The sequence below is a fragment of the Trichechus manatus genome, unplaced genomic scaffold (assembly GCF_000243295.1).
Source record: "Trichechus manatus latirostris isolate Lorelei unplaced genomic scaffold, TriManLat1.0 scaffold00087, whole genome shotgun sequence".
Taxonomy (NCBI): domain Eukaryota; kingdom Metazoa; phylum Chordata; class Mammalia; order Sirenia; family Trichechidae; genus Trichechus; species Trichechus manatus.
This window is the reverse complement of record NW_004444023.1, coordinates 7349663-7374666: the sequence shown is the minus strand read 5'-3', so window position 1 is coordinate 7374666 and position 25004 is coordinate 7349663. Positions and strand designations below refer to the sequence as shown.

The 25004-nt window shown below is 42.3% G+C and overlaps 1 protein-coding gene across 1 annotated transcript in view; it reads right to left on the bottom strand.

Moving 5' to 3' along the window:
* Positions 1-22035, bottom strand: part of LOC105755997 (zinc finger protein 432-like) — a 31019-nt gene extending 8984 nt beyond the window's left edge. Inside the window, exons 1-4 of the mRNA XM_023736399.1 lie at positions 21925-22035; positions 7715-7922; positions 2500-2626; positions 2137-2229 (exon numbers count right to left, since the gene is read on the bottom strand). Coding sequence (XP_023592167.1) covers positions 2137-2229; positions 2500-2626; positions 7715-7750 — 256 coding nt within the window. The 5' untranslated portion in view covers positions 7751-7922; positions 21925-22035. The remainder of the gene's footprint in view (positions 1-2136; positions 2230-2499; positions 2627-7714; positions 7923-21924) is intronic.
* Positions 22036-25004: the final 2969 nt, after the last annotated feature.

The window sequence follows — 25004 nt, the reverse complement described above, 5'->3', positions numbered from 1 at the left end:
TTCAGGAACACCCAGGATACAGTTCCCTGTTCAGGACAGCCTCTTCTTAGCCATGCCCATAGGCACGGCTTTCCCTAGTCCTCGGCCTCTGTCCTCCTCGGGCAAGTGTTACAAAGCTTTTTTAGCTCCAATGGTAAGTGCTCCGAGACACCCACTCTGCCAGTAAGCCTTGGCCTGAAGGTGCTCAGCTCTAGCTCTGTGGGTCAGCAAACCTAGCTCTACCAAGTGCCCGGAGGCACCCTACTCTGGCAGCAAGCCTTCTCCCCAAAAACATTCAGCTTTCTTGCTCCGTGGGCTGGGAAGCCCATCTCATCGTCTCCTGCTGTCTCTCCTGCCACCGTTTCTGTCACCACTTCTTGCTGTCTTTGGTGCTACAGCTCACTTTCTCTCTTGGTTCCAGAAGTTTCTCAGCACAAGAATCCTGAGTCGAAACGACATACCGCACTCTTGGCTCTTCTTCCTTGGTGGTGGTTCCTCTCTTTCCTGCCTCTGGGGTGGCTCATTTTAAGCCTAGGGGGATGGCAAAACTGACCAATCCCTTTGGTGAGCCACAATAACCTTATTTACACAGTCTTGCCCAATCACTTGGGTGGGAGTTACAAGACCATGGCGAGAAAGGCCATAGGAAAGCAATCCAACACACCACAACAGCGGAGCCCACTGAATGACATCGCAGCACAGTTCCTGGCTGAAAGGTTTCCTGGTTGACAAGAACGAACATCTGTTTCAGGGAGAGTAAGCACATGCCCTTGAGGTGTTGAGGTTATGTGCAGAAAACACTTGCAGAACTTGTCCTATGAGTACCTTAGTTTATATTCTTTGTTTACATACATTCCTTATATATATTTAAAAAAAAAACCCTTTGCCGTTGAGTCCATTCTGACTCATAGCGACCCTACAGGACAAAGTAGAACTGTCCCATATAGTTTCTAAGGAGTGCCTGGCAGATTTGAACTGCCAACCCTTTGATCAGCAGCCACAGCACTTAACCACTACGCCACCAAGGTTTCCCTTTCTTGTATCAGAGGTTGTCATTGCAGATACGGTGTTTCTGTGATTTCTCTGTGACCACTGTAATGGATTACAAAATCCATTAGAAAACGAGAGAGTGTTGAGAAAGAATGGCTGGTGTCAGAAACTAACGTACAAGTGGGGAAGTTGGGATATATTTGACCTTAGCATCACAGGAACCAGCTTTGGGCTGATTCTTATAGTCAGAGTTATTTTAGTTTATGATACAACTGAGAATGCAGAACGTTAAAAAAAAAAGTTTTTTCTAGTTAAAAAATCATCAGGAAGAGCAGGACTTTTAATGAAGAGACCCCTGCAGGTAGGAAACATTAAAGGTAACTGCCAGGATGGCTAGGATTTCAGATGTACAGTACTAAAAGATAACCTAAGCTGACAGAAGGCTTTCTGTCAGGACGATGATCCTAGTTCCTTGCAGATGTTGACAACTCACAGAGAAGTTTTGTCAAAATGAGTAAAATATATACAAACAAGTCTATGTTAGACAATTTCAAGGAATATGTCATTTGACAGTCTCCTCTAGGAAACAGATTAACTGATTAGATTGAAGGAAACTTTACAGGGTTAGGAGAACAAATTGGAAAATGGAAATCAGAACCTTTAGAAACCTTGGAGTGGGGGAAAAGACAAGCTAAGAAAGCAGATACAAGCACAATGAGAGACCAATTTACTGTGGGTGCAAAACATCCACGGTGGGGTTGGATGCTAGGAATGGAAATCCGTATTATTCAATGAGGGAGTAAGGTGTAATACTCTGAAGACAGTTATGAATTCAAAATTCTCTCTTTGAAGAGAGGCCTGGACAGTGGAATTTCACAGCAAGCATGGTGGAAAGATACGAAGGGAAAGATTTGAGAATCCTAGGAATAAGAAAATTATGGAAGCCAAAATGTCCAAACGTAGATCAAATAAACGGGGATCTGATCTCAGAAGCCAGAGAGGAGTATACATTTTTCTAACCTCCTGGAAAAAAAGACATCTCACGTGGGGAAAGGGATATGTGGAGGTACTTTTATCGGTTCTCAGACCCCTCACAGATGCGACGCCTTCTCTCACTTGAACGTGACTTCCACAGCCTCCCCTCCTTACCGCTTTTCGCTTGCTCACCTGAAAAGGTTCCACTATGGCTTTCATCTAATATAGTCCACGGTTGTTCTTGTTCCAACCTGGAGAGCACATCTGGTTTGCTAACTCGACACCCTGTTCATGGGAAATCACAGAATCTTAGAGTCACCAAACTGCCCTTGGGTTTGTGAAGACTGCAGAATGTTGGATTTGTGAAAAGACAATTTTCAATCATACAAAGTAAAGGTTTTTCTGTCAATAGTAGAAAGAATATACCCACTTATTTATGACTAGAGAGTGGACTGAGAATCTATCCCATCCAAGCACCACAGACATGCCTAAGGTTTCAGCAGCTGAGAAAGGAATGGCCAATGACAGGGCCAATGACAGGAGAGTTGTCCTCACCAATGGACACCAGGTTGCTATAGTTCTCCAACATCACATTCCAGAACAGGTCCTTCTGAGCAGGGTCCAGGATCTGCCATTCCTCCCAGGTGAACTTCACAAACACATCGCTGACTGTCAGTGACTCCTGTATTAAAAGGGCCCTGTTTAATGAAGTATCTTTCATCTGATCAAATGAATGAAATGTGAGGGAAGTTGTTCTGCTCATTTCCTCTATATAGGCTGCTGCACCTATATACCTAGGTTTTTCTTTAATATCTTATTAAAAAAAAAAAGCAAAATTTTAATAAACTATTCTACATTTTTGCATTCCATAATCTACCCACTCATGAAATGAGAATTTTCTATAATGTGTGGCGGTGGAAATGTCTTTGTAAGCCAGAAACATCTCCCATTTATACACACACACAGACATACATATATACTAAATAAACACATGTGAATATATATTAATAGAAGAGATAACAACATATTGTGAAATAAGACTAGTAGTAGTGGCAGTATCAGTAGCATTGTCAGAACCGAACTTCGAGAGTGATAATGATTAGGATCAGCCAAAAGGCTGATCCCTATGAGGTGGAGGCCAGACATACCTTCACCTTCCAATCTTTTACCAATTCTGACACCAGCCATCCCTCCCACAGCACTCTCTATTTCTCTTCTGGGTTCAATGATTTTTTTAAATGGTGCTTTAAGTGAAAGTTTACAGACTTAATTAGTTTGTCATTAAACAATTAATACATAAATGGTTTTTTGACATTGGCTGCCAAATCCGCGATGTGTCAACACCCTCCCCTTCTCCACCCTAGGTTCCCTGTTTCCATTCGTCAGTTTTCCTGTCCTTTCCTGCCTTCTCGTCTTTGCTTTTGGGCTGGTGTGTCTGATAATCTGGATATATGGCTGAAATATGAAGTATGTTCCTCACTTGTGTTATTGTTTGCCCTACAGACCTGTCTAATCTTTGGCTGAGGGTGAACCTTGGGAGTGACCTCAGTACTGAGTTAAAAGGGTGTCCAGGGACCATATTCTTGGGGCTTCTCCAGTCTCTGTAAAATCAGCAAGTTTGGTCTTTTTTTGTGAATCTGAGTTTTGTTCCATAATTTTCTCCAGCTCTCTATCCAGGAATCTCTACTGCGATCTCTGTCAGAGCAGTCAGTGGTGGTAGCTGGGCACCATCAAGTTGTTCTAGGCTCAGACTGGCAGAGATTGTGGTAGCTGTGGTCCATTAGTCCTTTGGACTAATCTTTCCCTTGTGTCTTTGGTTTTCTTCACTCTCCTTTACTCCAGCCAGGACGGGACCAGTAGATGTATCGTAGACTCGCAGGCTTTTAAGACCCTAAACACTACTCACCACAGTCAGACGTAGAACATTTTCTTTATGAACTATGTTATGCCAACTAAACTAGATGTCACCTGAGGCCATGGTCTCCAGCCCTCAGCCCAGTAACTCAGTCCCTCATTTGGATGTGTCTGTGATGCTTCTATGACTTTGCCTTGGTCAAGCTGTGCTGGCTTCCCCAGTATGGGTTTGGTGATTTGTTGCAATGACAGGTTCAGTGCATGACAGATCTCTCAGCTTCTCTCAGACCCCTAAGGACAGGCTACTCTTAGCCCTCTGACGACAGGATTCTCATGGTCCCCTCAGGAAATGCTCCTCTTGGCTCTGCCACCTGTCACTACCAGCTCTGCCGCTGGGCCCCTTCTGGGCTGGTTGCCACTGACTCTGCCACTGGGCCTCTTACTGTCTTCAGTGTTAAAGACCTTGACCAGTGTTACAGCTCTTACTGCAGGTTCTTGCCTCCCCCACCCCTCCTTCTTCCTGCTTTATTCCTTTTGCCCCTTCCTGCTGCTTCTTGCTTCTGTTTGACAAGCCTCTGTGGAGCTGGCTACCTGTATTTACAAACTCCTTGTCAATTTCAGGGCAAGCTATGAACTGATCAGTCTCCTCTTGGTAGTCCTCAGATACTTCTTTTGCATAGTAGGTATGGAGGGGCTACAACTCAGTTCATTTGCACAGTCTATTGACCAATCCTTGCAAGGTGCGTACCAATCACAAGGTAGGCTTCAGCCCAGGGCCAGGCAGAACGTATCAAACTAAGTTGTTTACAACTTAACCCAGGAAATGTCCATCAAGCTGGACAAAAGTATCAAAACACCTGGGGTTTCCAAAGAACCAAGGGAAAAGGTCATAAAAGTAACTCATTTCACCACACATATCAAATACACCAAAGAAATAATTAGTCAACTGTAATGTACAATTGAAGAAATTACCCAAAATGTAGTACAGGCAAAGAAAGAATATAAAGAAGTTAATAAACACAGAGTGAGAACGTCCACCTGTGGTGAAATGGGCTCCTTTATGTGGCCTTTTACCTTGGTTCTTTGCAAAAAGAGCTTCAGAGATTTTTCCTCTAATCCCTGAGAAGTTACCTTTGCCCTACTTCTCTACCCCAGAGAATTTGTTACATTTCTTGGATAAATTGTAAACACCATAGTTTGATACTTTTTGTCTGCTGGGCTGTAGCCTTCCCTGTGATTGGTATATGCACCCTGCAGGATTGATCAATATACTATGCAAATAAAGTGACTACAGACTATGCAAATGTGTCTATGGTCTACTGCTAGAGAACTGGTCCCTTCACCGCCCTGTGGGAAGGGTCATGCCTTGAAAACGACAAGGAGTTTGTGTATGTATGCAGCCAACTCCACCGGATTTTCAGACAGGAAGCAGGAAGCAGCAAAAATGAGAAAAGAGAAGAGAGAATCAGAGGAGGGAAGGAACCTCCTACAAGAACTGTAACATGGGACAAGGGCTAACTCTGAAGAAGTGAGAGGCTTGGAAGTGGCCTTAAAGCAGTGTCAGCGGCAACAAGCCTGGAAAAGGCCCAGCAGCAGTGCTGTCAGTGACAGGCCTGGAAGGGCACTGTAGCAGAGCCAGTGGCAACAGGCTTCATGGTCAAGAGGAGTCTCTCCTTAGGGGTGAGTGAGGAGCCTGTACTCAGGAGGCTGAAAGGCAGCTTGTACTGAGGGGGGCTGACGAGGTCTGCATGGTACAGAGGAGCTGAGACAGCTGTCCTGCACTGAAGGAGGCAGACTTTGCCTGCATGCTTCCTGATCCTGAGTTGTAGCCTGTTGATCCTAATCCCAAGTTGTACCCTGTTCCTTAATAAACCACTTAACTGTAAGTATGGTCTGTGAGTTCTCTGTGGCCACTGCAACAAATTATCAAAACTAAAGGAGAAATAGAAGTGTTGTGGAAGGGATGACTGGTGTCAAAAGTGGTAAAAAGGTTGGAAAGTAGAGGTATGTCTGACCTCCACCTCATAGGGGATTAGCTTTGGACTGTTCTGGGTCATTATCCCCCCTTAAGTTAGACAAGTTCTGATGCTAGTACTTGCAGTGCAGTGAATTATGTAAAATGGCCCTTCTAACTACAATCTAAGGAACCCTGGTGGTGCACTGGTTAAGCGCTCAGCTGCTAACCAAAAGGTCAGTGGTTGGAACTCACCAGTAGCTCTGCAAGAGCAAGATGCAGCAGTCTGCCTCTGTAAAGATTTACAGCCTTGGAAACCCTGTGGAGCAGTTCTACTCTTTTCTACAGGGTCGCTATGAGTCAGAATTGACTCAGTGGCAGTGAGTTTAGCCATACGTAGTCTTTGTTATTCCCACAAAATGATTAAATGGGACTATGCAAGTAAGGTGCTTGTGGCCCACCCAGGAGACTCGACAGTCTGCTAATAATGCAAATAGGGTGCATGGAAACCCTGTGGGGGTGGGACCATGCAAATAAGGTGTATAAAACCCTAATGAGGGAATCAGTCGATTTTGTCATCCTGCTAGGCTTAAAATGAGCTCATCTCAAAAGCAAAAGAGGGGACCTCACTATCAACAAGAAGAACTGTGAGAGGAGCGCATCCTTTTGACCCAGGGTCCCTGAGTTGTGAACCTCCTAGACCCAGGAGACAGAGAGCTGTGTAACACCAGAGAAGAGATGGCTAGAAATGGCGGCAAGTACAGCAAAGTCTAGTGGCAAAGAATCGGTGCAAGAAAGTGCAGTGAGTTTCCCAGCCTATAGAGCAAGGTGGCTACAGCAGGCGTGCCATCTGGCCGCTAAAGCAGGAGTGTTGACCCCTGGAGCGAAAGAGCCAAATGCCTTCAGGCAGAAGGCTTGCTGGCAGAGTGGGATGCCTCCAGGCACTTAATGGCAGAGCTAAAGAGCTTTATAACACTTGACTGAGCACAGCAAAGGCCAGGCAGAGGGCTTAGGCCCAAGAGAGGGAGTCTGTCCTAAACGGGATGGGCGGAGCCTGTCCTAAAGGGGCCAAAAGGAACCTGTTTTTATGAGGCTGAGAGGAGCCCTGGATGGGAAACAAGAGACAGAGAGAGAAGTCCTGTGCTGAAGAAGGGAGACTTTGTCAACACGCTTCTTGATCCTGATCCTGAGTTGTAGCCTGTGGATTCTGATCCCATTATAACCTGTTAATTCCCTAATGAACTCCATAAACTATGAGTATGATCAGTGAGTTCTAAGTGGGCATTGCAACAAATTATCAAACCCAGCCCAGAAGTATAGAATGTCGTGGGAGTGACGGCTGGGGTCAGAACTGGTAAAAAGGTTGGAAGGTGCAGGTATGTTTGACCTCCACCTCAGAAATCAACCTTGGGCTGATGTTGATGGTGATTCCCTCTCCTATTCCTGAAGTTAGAGGAGGTTGAAAGCTGCCCATCATTTTTATATTACTATTACTACTAGTCCTATTTTACATGCATCTATGAGAATGCTGTTGTTCAGGACAATGTCCAACTACATCACCTCCAGGAAAAAACATCAAAGAAACTTACTCAGACAAAAGTTTCACGGAATACTGAAGTCCCCCAAGGAACTTATCTTCTTTTTCCTCAAAAACTGAGCATAGCATTTAAACTGTAATGATTCTCTTGGATTGGCCAGAGAAGTATTAAATGAAAGTTGACAGCTAATGTAACCCAAGGAATCCTAAGTCATATAATATGTTCAACATAAATAATTTAGTGTTAATACTATGAACAATATATTCCTGATCCTACATTGTCTGAAGTTGACGCGAAACTCTTATTTCTCTCTAGCTTCTACTTTTCCAAATTTATACTTTTCAGATGAACTGAACTGATATTTTACAGGCCTCTGCAAATCCATTAGGGAACAAAGGAAAGCATAAAACAAACCAAAAGTCACCTGAGCCATCACCATTTTCTTTTGTTCTTGAAACATTGCCAGTAACTGGAGATGCTTTGTCTGTGTTTTCTGTATCAGCTCTAATTTCTGTTCAGAAATTTCAGCCTCCCATCAAAGGTGTACCCAAACATGACAATAGTCAAGTCCTGTAACCTCTTCCTTCTTCCCTCAAGTGATCTCTTGTTGCTGGGGAGTCAGGACCTATAGGCTGAAGAGAAAGTTCAATGTGAGTTGTACATTACCTCTAGGCCGAGACGCTGTCATTGCTCCTGGCACTCTTACATGCATCCTCCAGTATTGTTGACAGTCCCTTTATTTGGACTTAGAATATTTTACACCCATGGGCAATAAAACTAAGATTCAAAATTTGGAGAGATATGGGTAAAAGAGGTCTTTTCAAAACATGGCACTTGGACAATCAAATATACATCGGTAAGGAAAAAAAAAAAAGCTTGATCCCTATCTCTCAACATATAAAACTATCAATTTGTCATCAAATGCGACTCTCAATGACAATGCCAAATCACGAAACCTTTAATAAACAAGTAAGTTTACATTAGGGTCTGGAAATATATTTTAAACATGCCACATAAAGCACTAACTATAAAATGAAGACTACTCTGCTGGAGAAAACTGTAAAGCTGTACAACCACTTTAGAAAACACTTAGGCATCATCTATTAAGTTGAAGTTATGCATACACTTTGAAATAATAATTTAAGTCTGAGTTTTAATCCCCCCATATTAGCGCACATTTGAACCACAACACGTGTACCAGTATTTTCAAAGCAGCATTATTTGTAGCAACTGAATGCAGTGTGATAGATCATTTTTGTATGGCCTTTTAAGCCATAGTCTTGTAATTCCTACCACGATTGGGTGGGAATATGCAAATAAGTTGCAAGGTGCCCCTGCAGGAGGGTGTGGTGCAGTGAATTACTTAATATGGCCCTTGCAACCATAGTCTTTGTAACTCCCACCAAATGGATGGGTGAGGACAATGCAAATGAGGTGCTCGTGGCCCACCAAGGGGATTGTTTAAATTGCTAATAATGTAAATAAGGTGCATGGCACCCTTTTGCTGTTGGAACCAAGCAAATAAGGTGTATGAAACTCTAACAAGGGGACTGATCAGTTTTGAGCTACTGCTAGGCTTAAAAGAGCAGTCAAACCCAGGGCATCATTTCTTGTGTTTGCTTTAGCTATCTGACATTCAAGAGTAAGTTTCAGAGTCTCTTCTGAAATCCATTTTGGTCTTTTCTTTCTTTTTAATGATCTCTTGCTTTTTTCATCTATGATATCTTTGATGTCATTCCACAATTCATGCAGTCGTCAATCATTAGTGTTCAATGCATGAAATCCATTCTTCAGATGGTCTCTAAATTCAGGTGGGATATACTCAAAGTCCTACTTTGGCTGTCATGAACTTGTTCTAATTTTCTTCACCTTCAACTTGAACTTGCATATGAGCAACTGATTGTCTCTTCTGCAGTCACCCACTAGCCTTGTTCCAACTGATGATATCGAGCTTTTCCATTGTCTCTTTCCACAAATATAATCCATTTGATTCCTATGTATTCTATCTCATGAAGTCCACGTGTATAGTCGCTGTTTATGCTTTTGAAAGAAGGTATTTGCAATGAAGAAGCCGCTGGTCTTGCAAAATTCTATCATGCAATCTCCAGCATTGTTTTTCACCAAGGCCATATGTTCCAACTACTGATCCTTGTTCAGTTTCCAACTTTCAATTTCAATCATCAGTAATTATTAATGCATCTTAATTGCATGTTGGTTCAATTTCAGACTGCAGTAGTTGGTAAAATCTTCAGCTTCTTCCTCATTGGCCTTAGTGGTTGGTGTGTAAACTTGAATAACAGTCGTATTAACTGGTCTTCCTTGTAGGCGTATGGATATTATCCTATCACTGACAGTGTTGTACTTCAGGAAAGATTTTGGAATGTTCTTTTTGACGATGAATGCGATGCCATTCCTCTTCAAGTTGTCATTTCTGGCATAGTATACCATATGCTTGTCAAATTCAAAATGGCCAATCCCAGTCCATTTCAGTTCACTAATGCCTATGACATCGATGTTTCTGCATTCTATTTCATTTTTGACGATTTCCAATTTCGTACATTCCACGCTCCGATTATTAATGGACGTTTGCAGCTATTTCTTCTCATTTTGAGTTGTGCCACATCAACGAAGGTCTCGAAAACTTGACTTCATCTACGTCATTAAGGTCGACTCTACTTTGAGGAGGCAGCTCTTCCCCAGTCATATTTTGAGTGCCTTCCAACCTGAGGAGCTCATCTTCCTGCACTGTATCAGATAATGTTCCACTGCTATTTATAAGGTTTTCGCTGGCTAATTCTTTTCGGAAGTAGATCACCAGGTCCTTCTTCCTAGTCTGTCTTAAAAGTCTGGAAGCTCAGCTGAAACCTGTCCACAATTGGCAACCCTGCTGGTATTTGAATATCGGTGGCATAGCTTCCATCATCACAGCAACACACAAGCACTCACAGTATGACAAACTGACAGATGCTTTGATAAGACCAATACAATGCACATTCTTGATTATCTAGTGCTACTATACAAGAAATACCACAAGTGGATGGCTTTAACAAACAAAAACTTATTTTCTCACAGTTTAGGAGAACAGAAGTCCATTCAGGGTGCCACCTCTAGTGGAAGGCTCTCTCTCTCTGTAGGCTCTGCAAGAAGGTCCTTGTCTCCTTGGAGCTTCTATTCCTGGATGGTCTTCATGTGGCTTGGAATCTCTCTTTCCCCATCACTTCTTGCTGGCATGCATTTCATCTCTTCTATAACTCAAGAGATTGCCTCAAGATACACGCTACACTAATCCTGTCTCATTAACAAAAACAATCCATCCCCAAATGGGATTATAACTATAAGCATAGAGACTAGGATTTACAACACATATTTTTGAGGAAAACAATTCAATTCATAACGTTCCACTCTTTGGCTCCCCAAAATTTATGTTCTTCCCACATGCAAAATAATGAATTATTTTGCATCACATCACTGCAAAAGTCTTCAATCAACTCCAAGTCCAAAAATCTCATCTTCTGAATCATCCAAATCAAATATGGGTGAGACTTCAGGCATATTCCATCCAGGGACAAAATTCCTTTTCATGTGTTAGCCTGTGAAATCTAGAGTACAAGTTATCTGTTTCCAAAGTACAATGGTGCAACAGACACAAGATAGACATTGCCATTACAAACAGGAGAAATTAGAGAAAAAGAAAGGATAAAAGGCACCAGGCAAGTCCAAAACCCCACAGAACATGACATTAGCTCTCAAGACTTGAAAATAATCCTCCCTTCTATGAAAACAACTGAGCAATAGCCCTGCCCTCTAGACTCTGGGTGTTGGCCATGCCCTTCATATTCTGGGTGGAGGTCCCTGGGCCTTGGGCTTCAGCTGTGCCTTCCAGGACCTCTGGGATGGCAACTCTGTCCCCTCAGCTTTAGGTTACAACATCTGCGTGATACCCTACAGTGCAGTGAATTACTTAATATGGCCCTTCCAGCCATAGTCTTTGTGACTTCCAAACAATGATTTGGTGTGCCCATGCAAATAAGATTATGAAATTCTGAGGTATGGTGGTTGGTGTTGTGTGTTGGCATGGCTAGACTAGGATTCCCAGTACTGTGTGGCTGTCCTCCATTTTGTGATCTAATGTAATTATCCTCTATTTTCTGTGTTGCAAATCCTAACCCATATTGTCAATGAAGCAGGATTTGTGTGGGGTGTATTCTGAGTCACTGCCTTGCAGGAGAACGTAACTCAAATCCAATCTTTACTCAAGTTACGCCCTTCCCTGGGGAGTGGTCTGCATCCAAAATGTATATATGGGTGCGCTGGCAGTGCTCTCTCTCTCTGTGCATCTGTATCTTGAATCCACCTCATCATTCTCTGACTCCCCATTCTTGGGACTTAGGCCAGGGGCCTGCCATCTGACCAGCAGATTCTGGGATTTGACAGCTTCTGCAGCCCTGTGGGACACCACCCTATCTTCTGACCTGATTCACCAGCTTCCGCAGCCTTGTGAGCCAGCGGCCTGTCGTCTGGCTCGCTGATTACGGTTCGTCGGCTCCTGCAGCCATGTGAGTCAGGGGAAGCCTATGCCTGACCCACGGATTTGGGACTTAGCCTCCATAACCATATAAGCCATTTCCTTGATATGGTTCGTGAGTTCTGTGAGACGTTGCAGCAAATTACGGAACCCAAAGATGGGAGAGTACTGACGGGAAAAAGAGTAGTTGATGTTGGAGATAATCGAGTGGTACAGCAATTTGGAAAAGCTGAATAGTTGGGACATATTTAACCTTGTCTCAAAAGAACCAGCTTTGTGCTGACCCTTGTAAAAAAGTATTGATTTATTCCCCCATCCCCTTCCCCCCGGCAGGCCCCATTCCTCTGCCCTTTGGGAATGGCAGCCCCGCTTCCTCAGGTTTTGGTGGTGGCCCCATCCGCTGGCACAACTTACTGGCAGCCCCACACTCCAGAACTGAATTGGTGAAGAACTGAAACCTAGGAGACTGTGAACTTGCACTTTGAAACCAAGAAGAGACTGCTTACAGTACTCCTTTCAACAGTTCTGCTTATTTCTAAGAGGCTACACGGATGGCCCTTTTCTTTTATGGACAACAAAAGACATAAGTTCTTTTGGCCTGTTTCCTGCCTGCAGACATCCAAGAAGCAAACAATGTTCTTTCCTTTCATTTTTTCTTTGTCTCTTTCAGTCTAAGCTGATGGGTCTTCTGCTGTGGTAGCTGGTAAGATCCATCAGACCCAGGCTTAATGTTTTAACAAAAGATGGTGTAGTCATGTTCCTGATAAACATTCTAGCACATGTCCTTGGTTGGTACAACAGAATTTTCCAAATCTTTAAGTTTTGGTTTCGTTTTGCACAGATTGTTTTTCAGTCCATTGTTTCCCTCTTGCATTTTACTATAAGCGGTGTGATGGTTAAGATTGTGTGTCATGCTGGCTGGGCCATGATTCTCAGTGTTTATATGTGATCACCCCCATGACGGGATCCACTGTGAGGAGCCAATCAGTTGAAAGGGATTTTCCTTGGGCGTGTGGTCTGCATCCAAATATAAGTGGACACTCTGGCTATTGCCTGCTCTGGATCCTGCAGCTGCCTCCTGTTCATCTGATCTCTGCTTCTTGGCACTTGAGCTAGCAGCTTACCTGCTGATCTTAAGAATCGTTGATCTTCACAGCCTGTGAGCAAGAGCCCTACTCTCTGACCTGCTGATCTTGGGTTCACCAGCCCCTGCAGCTACGTAAATCAGGAGAAGCCTGGCTGTCTTAGCTTGCCGATCTTGGGATTCATCAATCTTCACAGCCTGTAAACAAGAGCCCTGCTCTCCGACCTGATAATCTTGGGTTCGCCAGCTCTTACAGCTACATGAGTCAGGAGAAGTCTCTATCTGAATCCACAGACTTGGAAAGTTCCAGCCTCTACCATTTTGTAAGCCATTTCCTTGACATAAATCTCTCTATATATATTATTTATACACTTTACTGGCTCTCCTTCTCTAGAGAACCCAGCCTAAGACAAATGGCAAGGAAAAACCATGAAGCCCCTTTAAGATCTTGCTTAGACCAAGGAACACACAGACAGAGCAATGGAGGAACTTAAGAAGGTAATTCAAGAGAATAATGAGAAACTTAATAAGTTGCAAGAATCCACAGAAAAACAGCAATCAGAAATCCAGAAGATTAACAGTAAAATTTCAGAATTAGACAACTCAACAGAAAGTCATAGAAGCAGAACTGAGGCAGCAGAAGTCAGAATTAGTGAGACTAAAGATAATGCACTTGACACCAACTTACTTGAGAAAAAATCAGATAAAAGAATTTTAAAACATGAAGAAACTCTAAGAATTATGTGGGACTCTATCAAGAGGAATAACCTACGAGTGATTGGAGGACCAGAACAGGGGGGAATAACAGAAAATACAGAGAGAATTGTTGAAGATTTGTCAGCCGAAAATTTCCCTGATACTGTGAAAGATAAGAAGATATCTATCCAAGATACTCATCAAACCCCACATAAGGTAGATCCCAAAAGAAAGTCACCAAGACATATTATAATCAAACTTGCCAAAACCAAAAACAGAGAGAATTTTAAGAGTGGTCAGGAATAAACAAAAAGTCACCTACTAACGAAAGTCAACAAGCGTAAGCTCAGCCTACTCAACAGAAACCATGCAGGCAAGAAGGCAATGGGATGATATACATAAAGCCTTAAAGAAAAAAACTGCCAGCCAAGAATTATATATCCAGCAAATCTGTCTCTCAAATATGATGGTGAAATGAGGACATTTCCAGAGAAACAGAAGTTTAGGGAATTTGCAAAAACCAAACCAAACCAAAATTACAAGAAATACTAAAGGGAGCCCTCCAGTTAGAAAATCAGTAACATCAGATAACAGTCCAAGACTAGAACACAGGCCAGAGCAACCAGATATCAACCCAGATAGGGAAGTCACAAAAGGAAATCAAAGCTAAAACACTGAAAATAGGGAAATAGATGTCAATATGTAAAAGCTGACAACATTAAAACAAAAAAGAGAGACTTAAAAAATGTAGACATAGATTTTTCATACGGAGAGGAAGTCAAGATAATATAAAGAAATAAAAGACTGATATAAACTTAGAAAAATAGGAGTAAATATTAAGGTAACCACAAAGGAAACAAACAATCCTACAAATGAAAATAATAAACTAGAAAAACATAAAGACTCGACAATCACAAAATCAACAATGAAAAAGATGAAAAGAAAACACATAAAGAGAAACGACTCAGCACAGAAAATTAAGTGGAACAAAGAAACTGTCAACAACACACAAAAAAAGACATCAAAATGACAGCATTAAACTTATACCTATCAATAATTATGCTGAATGTAAATGGACTGAATGCACCAATAAAGAGACAGACAGTGGCAGACTGGATTAAAAAAACACGATCCGTCTATATGTTGCCTAAAAGAGACACACCTTAGACTTAAAGACACAAACTAAAACTCAAAGGATGGGAGAACATATATCAAGCAAACAACACTCAGAAAAGAGCAGGAGTGATAATATTAATCGCTGACAAAATAGACTTTAAAGTAAAATCCAGAACAAAAGATAAGGAAGGACACTATATAATGACTAAAGGATCAATACACCAGCAGGACATAACTATAATAAATATTTACCCACCCAACAAGACAGCTCCAAAATACATAAAACAAACTCTAACAGCACTGAAAAGAGAGAGAGCTCCACAACAGTAGTAGGAGACTTCAACACACCACTTTTGGTGAAAGAACATCCAGAAAGCAGCTCAATAAAGACACAGAAGAGATAAATGCTACAATCAACCAACTTGATCTCACATATACCAAACATTCCACCCCAAAGCATCCAACGCACATGGAACATTCTCCAGGACAGATCACATATTAGGCCATAAAGCAAGCCTTAAAAAATCCAAAGCACTGAAATATTACAAAGAATCTTTTCTGACCATAAAGCCATAAAAGTAGAAATCAACAAGAGAAAAACGAAAAAAAATCAAACACACGGCAGCTGAGCAATACCTTGCTCAAAAACTACTGGATTATAGAAAAAATTAAGGATGGAATAAAGAAATTCGTAGAATCAAATGAGAATGAAAACACATCCTACCAGAACATTTGGAACACAGCAAAAGCAGTGCTCAGATGTCAGTTTATAGCAATAAATGTACACATCCAAAAAGTAGAAAAGGCCATAATCAAAACATTAACCCTACAACTGGAATAAGCAGAAAGAGAGCAGCAGAAGAAGCCCTCAGGTGCCAGAAAAAAGGAAATAGTAACAATTAGAGCAGAATTAAATGAAATAAAGAATACAAAAACAATTGAAACAGTTAACAAGACCAAAAGCTAGTTCTCTGAAAAGATCAACAGATAAACCACCGACCAAACTGACAAAAGAAAAATAGAAGAGGAAGCAGATAACCCACATAAGAAATGAGGTGGGTGATATCACAACAGACCCAACTGAAAAGAATTGTAACAGAATACTATGAGAAACGGTACTCTAACAAATTTAAAAACCTAGAGGAAATGGACAAATTTCTAGATACTTACTACCTACCTAAACTAACACAAACAGAGGTAGAACAACTAAATAAACCCGTAACAAAAGAAGAGTCTGAAAGAATAATTTAAAAAAAACCTCCCAATTAAAAAAAGCCGTGGCCCGGATGACTTCACTGGAGAATTCTACCGAACTTTCAGAACAGTTAACACCACCATTACTAAAGGTATTTCAAAGCATAAAAAACGATGGAATACTCCCAAACTCATTCTATGAAGCCAGCATAACCCTGATACCAAAACCAGGTAAAGACACCACAAAAAAAGAAAATTACAGATCAATATCTCTCATTAACACTGACGCAAAAAACCTCAACAAAATTCTAGCCAATATATCTAGCAACATATCAAAAAAATAATTCACCATGATTAAGTAGGATTTATACTAGGCATGCACGGATGGTTCAACATTAAAAAAACAATCAATGTAATCCATCACATAAATAAAACAAAAGACAAGAACCACATGATATTATCATATGATGCAGAAAAGGCATTTGACAAAGTCCAACACCCATTCATGATAAAAACTCTCAATAAAATAAGAACAGAAGGGAAATTCCTCAATATAATTAAGGGCATTTATACAAAGCCAACAGCCAACATCATCCTAAATGAAGAGACTTTGAAAGCATTCCCCTTGAGAACGGGAACCAGACAACAATGCCCTCTACTACCACTCTTATTTAACATTGTGCTGGAGATCCTAGCCAGAGCAATTAGCTAGAAAAAGAAATAAAGGGCAGCCAAATTGGTAGGGAAGAAGTCAAAGTGTCTCTACTTGCAGATGATATGATCTTATACACAGAAAACCCCAAAGAATTCACAAGAAAACTACGAGAACTAATAGATTTCAGCAAAGTTTCAGGATACAAGATAAACATACAAAAATCAGTTGGATTCCTTTACACCAACAAAGAGAACCTTGAAGAGGAAATTATCAAATCAATATCATTTACAATACCCCGGAGAAGAAAAAATACTTAAATAAATCTAACCAGAGATGTAAAGGATCTATACAATGAAAACTACGAGACACTACTGAAAGAAACCAAAAGAGACCTGCATAAGTGGAAAAACATACCTTGCTCATGGATAGGTAGACTCAGCATAGTGAAAAAGTCAATTCTACCCAAAGCGACCTACAGATACAATGCAATCCCGATCCAAATTCCAACAGCATTTTTTTAATGAGATGGAAAAACAAATCACCAACTTCATATGAAAAGGGAAGAGGCCTTGAATAAATAAAGCATTACTCAAGAAGAAGAACAAAATGGGAGGCCTCACGCTACCTGATTTTAGAACCTATTATACTGCCATGGTAATCAAAACAGCCTGGTACTGGCACAACAGATACACAGACCAATGGAACAGAACTGAGAATCCAGACATAAATTCATCCACCTATAAGCAGCTGATATTTGACAAAGGTCCAAAACCCATAAAGACAGTCTCTTTAACAAACAGTGCCGGCATAACTGGATATCCACCTACAAAGAAATGAAACAAGACCCACACCTCACACCATGCACAAAAACTAACTCGAAATGGATCAAAGACCTAAATATAAAATCAAAAACGATAAAGATCATGGATGAAAAAAATAGGGACAATGATAGAAGTCCTAATACAGGACATAAACAGAATACAAACTATAAATAACAATGCACAAACACCAGAAGAGAAACTAGATAACTGGGAGCTCCTAGAAATCAAACACTTATGACTCATCAAAAGATTTCACCAAAAGAGTAAAAAGACAACCTACAAACTGGGAAAAAATTTTTGGCTATGACAAATCTGATCAGCATCTTATCTCTAAAATCTACAAGATACTGCAAAACCTCAACAACAGAAAGACAAGTAACTCAATTAAAAAATGGGCAAAGGATATGAGCAGGCACTTCACCAAAGAAGACATTCAGGCAGCTAACAGATACAAGAGGAAATGCTCACGATCATTAGCCATTAGAGAAACGCAAATCAAAACTACAATGAGATACCATCTCACCCAACAAGGCTAGCATTAATCCAAAAAACACAAAATTATAAATGTTGGAGAGATTATGGAGAGACTGGAACACTTATACATTGTTGGTGGGAATGTAAAATGGTACAACCACTTTGGAGATTGATTCAGCTCTTCCTTAAAAATCTAGAAATAGAAGTACCATACAATCCAGCAATCTCGCTCCTTGGAATATATCCTAGAGAAATAACAGCCATCACACAAATAGATATATGCACACCCATGTTCATTGCAGCACTGTGTACGATAGCAAAAAATGGAAACTACCTAGGTGCCATCAACGGATGAATGGATAAACAAATTATGGTATATTCACACAATGGCATACTACACAACAATAAAGAACACTGATGAATCCATGAAACATAACATGGAAGAATCTGGAAGGCATTATGCTGAGTGAATTTAGTCAGTCGCAAAAAGATAAATACTGTACAAGATCACTATTATAAGAACTCAAGAAAAGGTTTAAACACAGAAGAAAACATTCTTTGATAGTTACGAAGGTGGGGAGGAAGGGAGAGGGGTATTCACTAGCTAGATAGTAGACAAGAATTATTTCAGGTGAAGGGAAGGACAACACATACTACAGGGGAAGTTAGCACAACTGCACTAAACCAAAGCTAAGAAGTTTCCTGAATACAACCAAACACTTCAAGGCAGAGAGTAGCAGGCGCGGGGGTCTACAGATCATGCTTTCAGGGGACATCTAGGTCAAGTGGCATAACAAACTTTATTAAGAAAATGTTCTACATCCTACTTCGGTGAGTGGTGTCTGGGGTCTTAAAAGCTAGAGTGGCCATATAAGACGCATCAACTGGTCCCAACCAACCTGAAGCAAAGGAGAATGAAGAACACCAAAGACACAAGGCAAGTATTAGCCCCGGAGACAGAAAGGGCCACGTAAACCAGAGACTCCATCAGGCTGAGACAAGAAGAACTAGATGGTGCCCAGCTACCACCAATGAGCGGCTTGACAGGGAACACAACCGAGAGTCTGATGGAGCAGGAGAAAGGTGGGGTACAGAACTCAAATTCTAGTAAAAAGACCAGATTTAACGGTTTGATTGAGACTGGAGGGAGCTCGGAAGACGTGGCCCTGGGACGCTCTGTTAGCCCAAAACTAAAACCATTCCCAAGGCCAACTCTTCAGACAAAGATTAGACTAGACTATGGGACATAAAATGATACTTGTGAAGAGTGTTTCTTAGCTCAAGTAGATACATGAGACTAAATGGGCAGCTCCTGTCCAGAGGCGAGATGAGAAGGCAGAGAGGGTCAGGAGCTAGTTGAATGGACACAGGAAATCCAGGGTGGAAAGCAAGAGTGTGCTGTCACAGTATAGGGAAAGCCAACTAGGGTCACATAACAACATACATATAAATTTTTGTATGAGAGACTAACTTGAATTATAAATGTTCACTTAAACCACAATTCAAAAAAAAAAAGAAAAAAAAAATCTTGCTTAGAAATCTCATCAGCCAGATATCCAAGTTCATCCCTTACAAGTTCTACATTCCATCAAACATCTGGACATAATTCAGATATGTTCTTTGCACTGCATGAAAAAAATCACACTTTCTCCACTATCCAATCACATGTTGTAAAAATCACTTAGGGGTGGTGTCTGACCTCCTCTAACTTCACAAGTGGGAAAGAGAATCAAGATCAACAGCCCAAGGCTGATTCCTTTGAGGTGGAGATCAGACATGCCTCCTCCCTCTACCATCTTTACCAATTCTGACACGGACAGTTCCTCCCACGGCACTCCCTACTTCTCTGCTGGGTTGGATAATTCATTGCAATGGCCACACAGAACTGATAGATCATACACACAATTATGGGATTTATCAAGTTACAATTCAAGCTCAGGAACATTCAGGATACAGCTCTTCCATAAGGACAGCCTCTTCCCAGCTGTGCTCGCAGGCACGCCTCTCCGTGGCCCCCAGCCTCTGCCAAAGACACTTAGCATTCTCTCTCCATGGGCCAGGAAACCCACCATGCCATCTCCTGTTGCTGGGTCTCTGCTGTCACGTAGTCTGCAGTTGCTTCTTGCTGCCTTCAGTGTTACAGTTCTCTGTTTCCTGGTTCCAGGAGCTTCTCAGTACAGGGATCCCGGGTCCAAAGGATGTGCTGGCTCCTGGCTGTTCTTCCTTAGTGCCAGTGGGATCCTCTCCCTCGCCCCTCTTGGATGGCTCAACTCAAACCCAGCAGGTTGGCAAAACTGACCAATCCCTTTGGTGGGCCACAATTACCATATATGCAGAGTCCCACTCAATCACTTGGGTGGGAGTTACAAGACCATGGAGAGAACGGCCACACACAAGTGATCCATCACACTGCACATGTTTATCATTTTCTTTCAAAGCCTCACCAGAAGCACATTTAATGTTCATATTTCTAGCAACATTCTGTGGCTGGTGCCATATATATTCTCTAAGACGACAGACACTTTCTCTATAGCTCTCCTCACTTCCTTCTGAGCCTTCACCAGAACTGCCTTTGACATCCACGATTCTACCAACAATCTCTTCAAGGTAATCTAGGCTTTTACTATTAGGCACCTTAAATCTCTTCCAGCCTGTACCTATTACCCAATTCTAAAACCACTTTCACATTGCAAGTATTTATTACAGCAGCACCCCCTACTCTTCCAGTACCAAAGTCTGTCTTAGCTATCTACTGCTACTATAAGAAAAATACAAGTAGATGGCTTTAACGAACAGAAATTTATTTCCTCACAGTTTAGGAGGCTAGAAGTCTGAATTCAGGGCGCTGGCTCTAGGGAAACGCTTTCTATCTGTTGGCTCTAGAGGAACGTCCTTCTCTCTTTTGAGCTTCTGTTCCTGGGTGATCTTCACGTGGCTTGTCATCTCTCTTCTGCCATCTCTGCTACTTTTGCTTCCTTGTTTAATCACTTTTATATATAAAAACACAATGACTCTAAATATACCCTACACTAATCCTACTTCATTAACATAGCAAAGACAACCCAGTCCCAAATGGGATTACAACCACAGGCATAGAGGTTAGGATTTACAACACATACTTTTGGGGGACACAATTCAATCCGTAACAAACGAATTAAAAGAGAAAGTGAAGTGGCAACCACAAAGAATTAGGGAATTAATGGAAGAAATGATGCAGATAAAATCGACATTTTCTAGTAGTTTTTACATACCTATTTGGGAGAATTGCTCCACAGATCCGGACTCATTTGCATACCATTACTAACCCTACCAATGGTAACTGGATGCAGAAAGACTTACTAATAAACTGAGATATGGCTCACCTTGCCAGAGGATGAATAAATAAAATAGAGAGTCTGGCAGCAAAGTAGAAAGTGTGCATGTATATGACGCTTTGCGGGCCATAAGGTCTCCCACAGAAGGTCTCAACTTTACTTCTGCAGCACGAAAGCGGCTCTAGACCGATAGGCAGCGTGGTGGATTAGTCCCTTACATAGTAGTTAGCCGACTGGTGAATGAGAGGAGAAAATATATGGTTATGTAAACCAAGGTTTTTGAACTACGGCCGGGGGAATATAACGCCTTCTGTGCCAGCAGCTGAGGTTCCTGGCTTCTTGGGCTTCCAAAACTTCAGGCCAGACGAGTCTCTGCAACACACACACTGACCACCCTCAAGCCCGCATTAATGAGAAACCTGGTCCAGACACCCCGTGTGATGTCCACACCTCGGCTCCAAATTCACTGTGCCCCATAATAAACCCCGAACCTGACACCGCATTCATCGTAAATAACACTTCTACCCCGGACAAGCAGAGTGATCCGCAAAGACCCCGTACCCTGAAATCTGGACAGCCTTAAGAGTTGTACAAAAGCGCTCACCCCAGATCTGACCCCAAAAGCACCGGACTCCCACCTGCTCCCCCTCAAGCACCTCCATCCCTGCGCTCCCCTCAAGAACTTCATGAGTCCTCTCGACACCACGTACACACACTCACGTCTCCCTGTTTCAAGGACAAAAATACACACTGACCTGTTTTTCTCCTGACTCAACAGAAGTTCCGAAAAGATACACTTAACTACCGTGAACGACTCCCACTTCTCAACCCTTCTCGTAGAATCCTCGCTTGGCTACGGCGGCCGGCGAGGGTCGGGAATCTTGAAAGAGCGCTGACAACCGCATTTCCCGCATTGACTTACGAGATAATATGTCTGCGCCCTTTTTGTCGTATCGTATGGAGGCGGCCATATTTGGAAACCAGCCGTACAGAAAAAAAGGGGTCGTTTTTGAGCTAGTAACCAGTTATAAAAATCATAAAACTCAAAGAAATTTGAACATGAAGTTTATTCTGAGCAGAGACCACTTTGATTCCAAAAAAAGCAAATGACTGGAAGAAGCTTATAAAGAGAAGAGATGGGATAAATTTAGAAGATCAACCATTAGCTGATCTAAGCGTGGTTGATTGAAACCTGCTCTCTGACTTTTGCTGAGATTAACGGTTATCAGTTCACGAAAAGGTCTCTGTCCCCGCAACCCGCAACCCAGTCATCTCTTTTGAAATTCAAATGTAGTAAGCCTTGTTTCCAACAGGAAAGAAAGGATTTACAACTTTAGGTAAAAGAAGAGCCGCTAGCTGATTAATTTTGGTAACGCTTTCTTTAAAGGGAATATTTGGTTTCCTGGGTAAGAACACCCTAAAATCAAAGCAAGATATCTGCTATCAATTTCTGTCTTTGACACCAGGGAGGGACGGCGAGGAAGAAGAGGCCAATGAAACTGTCCTATTCTTTCTCTCCTGTACCCCTGCAAAAAATGGATGGCTTTTCAGGGATTCGCAAGGAAAACATGGCATGGATCATATTGCTTTCAGCAGGCTAGGCAAAAAAGTAATATGGCCAAGCCCTTTAAACACCATGTTAAAAAAAGTCTGGAAACGGACAAGTGGGAGTTCAAGTGTCAGTACAGCACAGGCAACCACGGAAAGATTCTGACTGCAAACCGAGGCCGGTAGCACGCCCACCATCTTGAATAACCAAGGGGTGGTGCCTGCCATCCTATGTGATATGAGAACTCCCTGCATGTAAGCTATCTCCTTATTAGGTAATGGAGGAACTAACCCTGTCTTTAAGATATCTCCTTATTTAGGTATACTTCCAGTTCTGGTTCAGCTAAGAAAAACAAGAGACTTAGGTCTTAAGACCATCCGAAACTGATCTGGAACCAGGTTTGGGCCGCCTGACATGCGCAGTACTGACAATGGTGTTCCTTGGATGAGCTATAGACGTCAGAGGCCAAAAAGCAGACCCCTGTCTACGCCCCAGACGTGGGCGAAACGCCATCTTTGTGGCCTCCCTTTTCGACTGAGCAGGCGCAGAAGATCAGACCACCCCAGCAACGCCTTTATGGGCTAAAGGAATCAGCAGGCTGACTCCACCTTGGGGCAGCCCTGAAGTCTCTAGACCCAATTTACTTTACCCATAACAAACCCCTTGGGCCATTGTTCAGGGAGCCACCTTGGCGACACAAGACCCAGTGGACTCCTTCACTTGGCCAGCTAAATAAAGCTGCTTCTGTTTTCACCGCTTCCTGTCCTTCTAGCCGCACCAAGCAGACCTGGAAGCATCCGGTTACAAAACGGCTGGCAAAAGCTGCAGTAAGCACAGAAAAAGATTTGGAGAAGGCAGTACTCTATGGGAGCCCTAGTGGTGCAGTGGTTAAGAACCATGGCAGCTATCCAAAAGGTTGGCAGTTCAAATCCACCAACCCCTCCATGAAAACCCTGTGGTGCAGTGATACTCTGTCCTATAGAGTCAATATGAGTCAGAACTGACTTGATGGCAACAGGTTTAGTTTTCTGTTTTGGTTTGGTACTGTGTGAGAGTGGCCATCACAGACAGGGCAAAAGAGTCAGTTGGATGAGCCTAAGATATTTGGAGTGGAGCACAGGAGAAAGGCCACTAAAGGTGGTCAGTAAAAGCAAATAGATTGCCAGGACTTTCTTCCTAGACCATCCTAGTAAGGAAGCTCCACTGGAACCTCTACAGCATCATAGAAACATGCAAGCCTCCACTCAGAGATACGAGGTGTCTGCGCTTGAGGTGTATTGGTTCAGAATCGAAGCCTGGTCTCACACATTGTTGTTCTTGTGTGCCATCAATTCCATCTCATAGCGACCCTATAGGACAGAGTAGAACTGCCCCATAGGGTTTCCAAAGAGCAGCTGGTGGATTCAAACTGCAGACCATTTGCTTAGCAACCAAGCTCAAACACCGAGCCACCAGGGCTCCCTAAACTGATTGTACATAGATAATTCTTGAAAAAGAGCCCAATGTCAAAGGCAAACACAGTCTCCCCCAAGCTGCTTACTAGGCTATTGTTTGCCTTAAAGATGACTTGAGGAAACCAGTGTCTTCTAGGTTCAAAAGGACATCCTAGGGCAAATGGTCTGCGTGGGTCACCCCAACTCCATGGATACAGGACTCTAGAGTCTAGGAGAATTAGAACAGTTTCTCATAGGTTATGGTAGGTTAACGAGAAAAGGTCAAAAGATCGACCCCAAAACATCCATGTGTTATCTTTACACTCAGCACCACTTCCTATTGATGTTGTTGTTAGGGGCTGTTGAGTCGGTTCCAACTCATAGTGACCCTATGTACAACCATCCTCACAATCAGTGTTATGGTTGAGCCCATTGTTGAAGCCACTGTGTCAATCCATCCCGTTGAGGGTCTTCCTCTTTCGCACTGACCCTCCACCAAGCATGATGTCCTTCTCCAGGGACTGGTCCCTCCTGATAACATGTCCAAAGTATGTGAGACGTAGTCTTGCCATCTTGCTTCTAAGGAGCATTCTGACCGTACTTCTTCCAAGACAGATTTGTTCATTCTTTTGGCAGTCCATTGTGTATATTCAGTATTCTTCACCAACACCATAACTCAGGCATCAATTTTTCTTCAGGCTTCCTTACTCACTGTCCAGCTTTCGCATGCATAAAGGCGACTGAAAACACCATGCCTTGGGTCAGGCGCACCTTAGTCTTCAAGGTGACATCTTTGCTTTTTAACACTTTAAAGAGGTCTTTTGCAGCAGATTTGCCCAATGCAATGCATAAT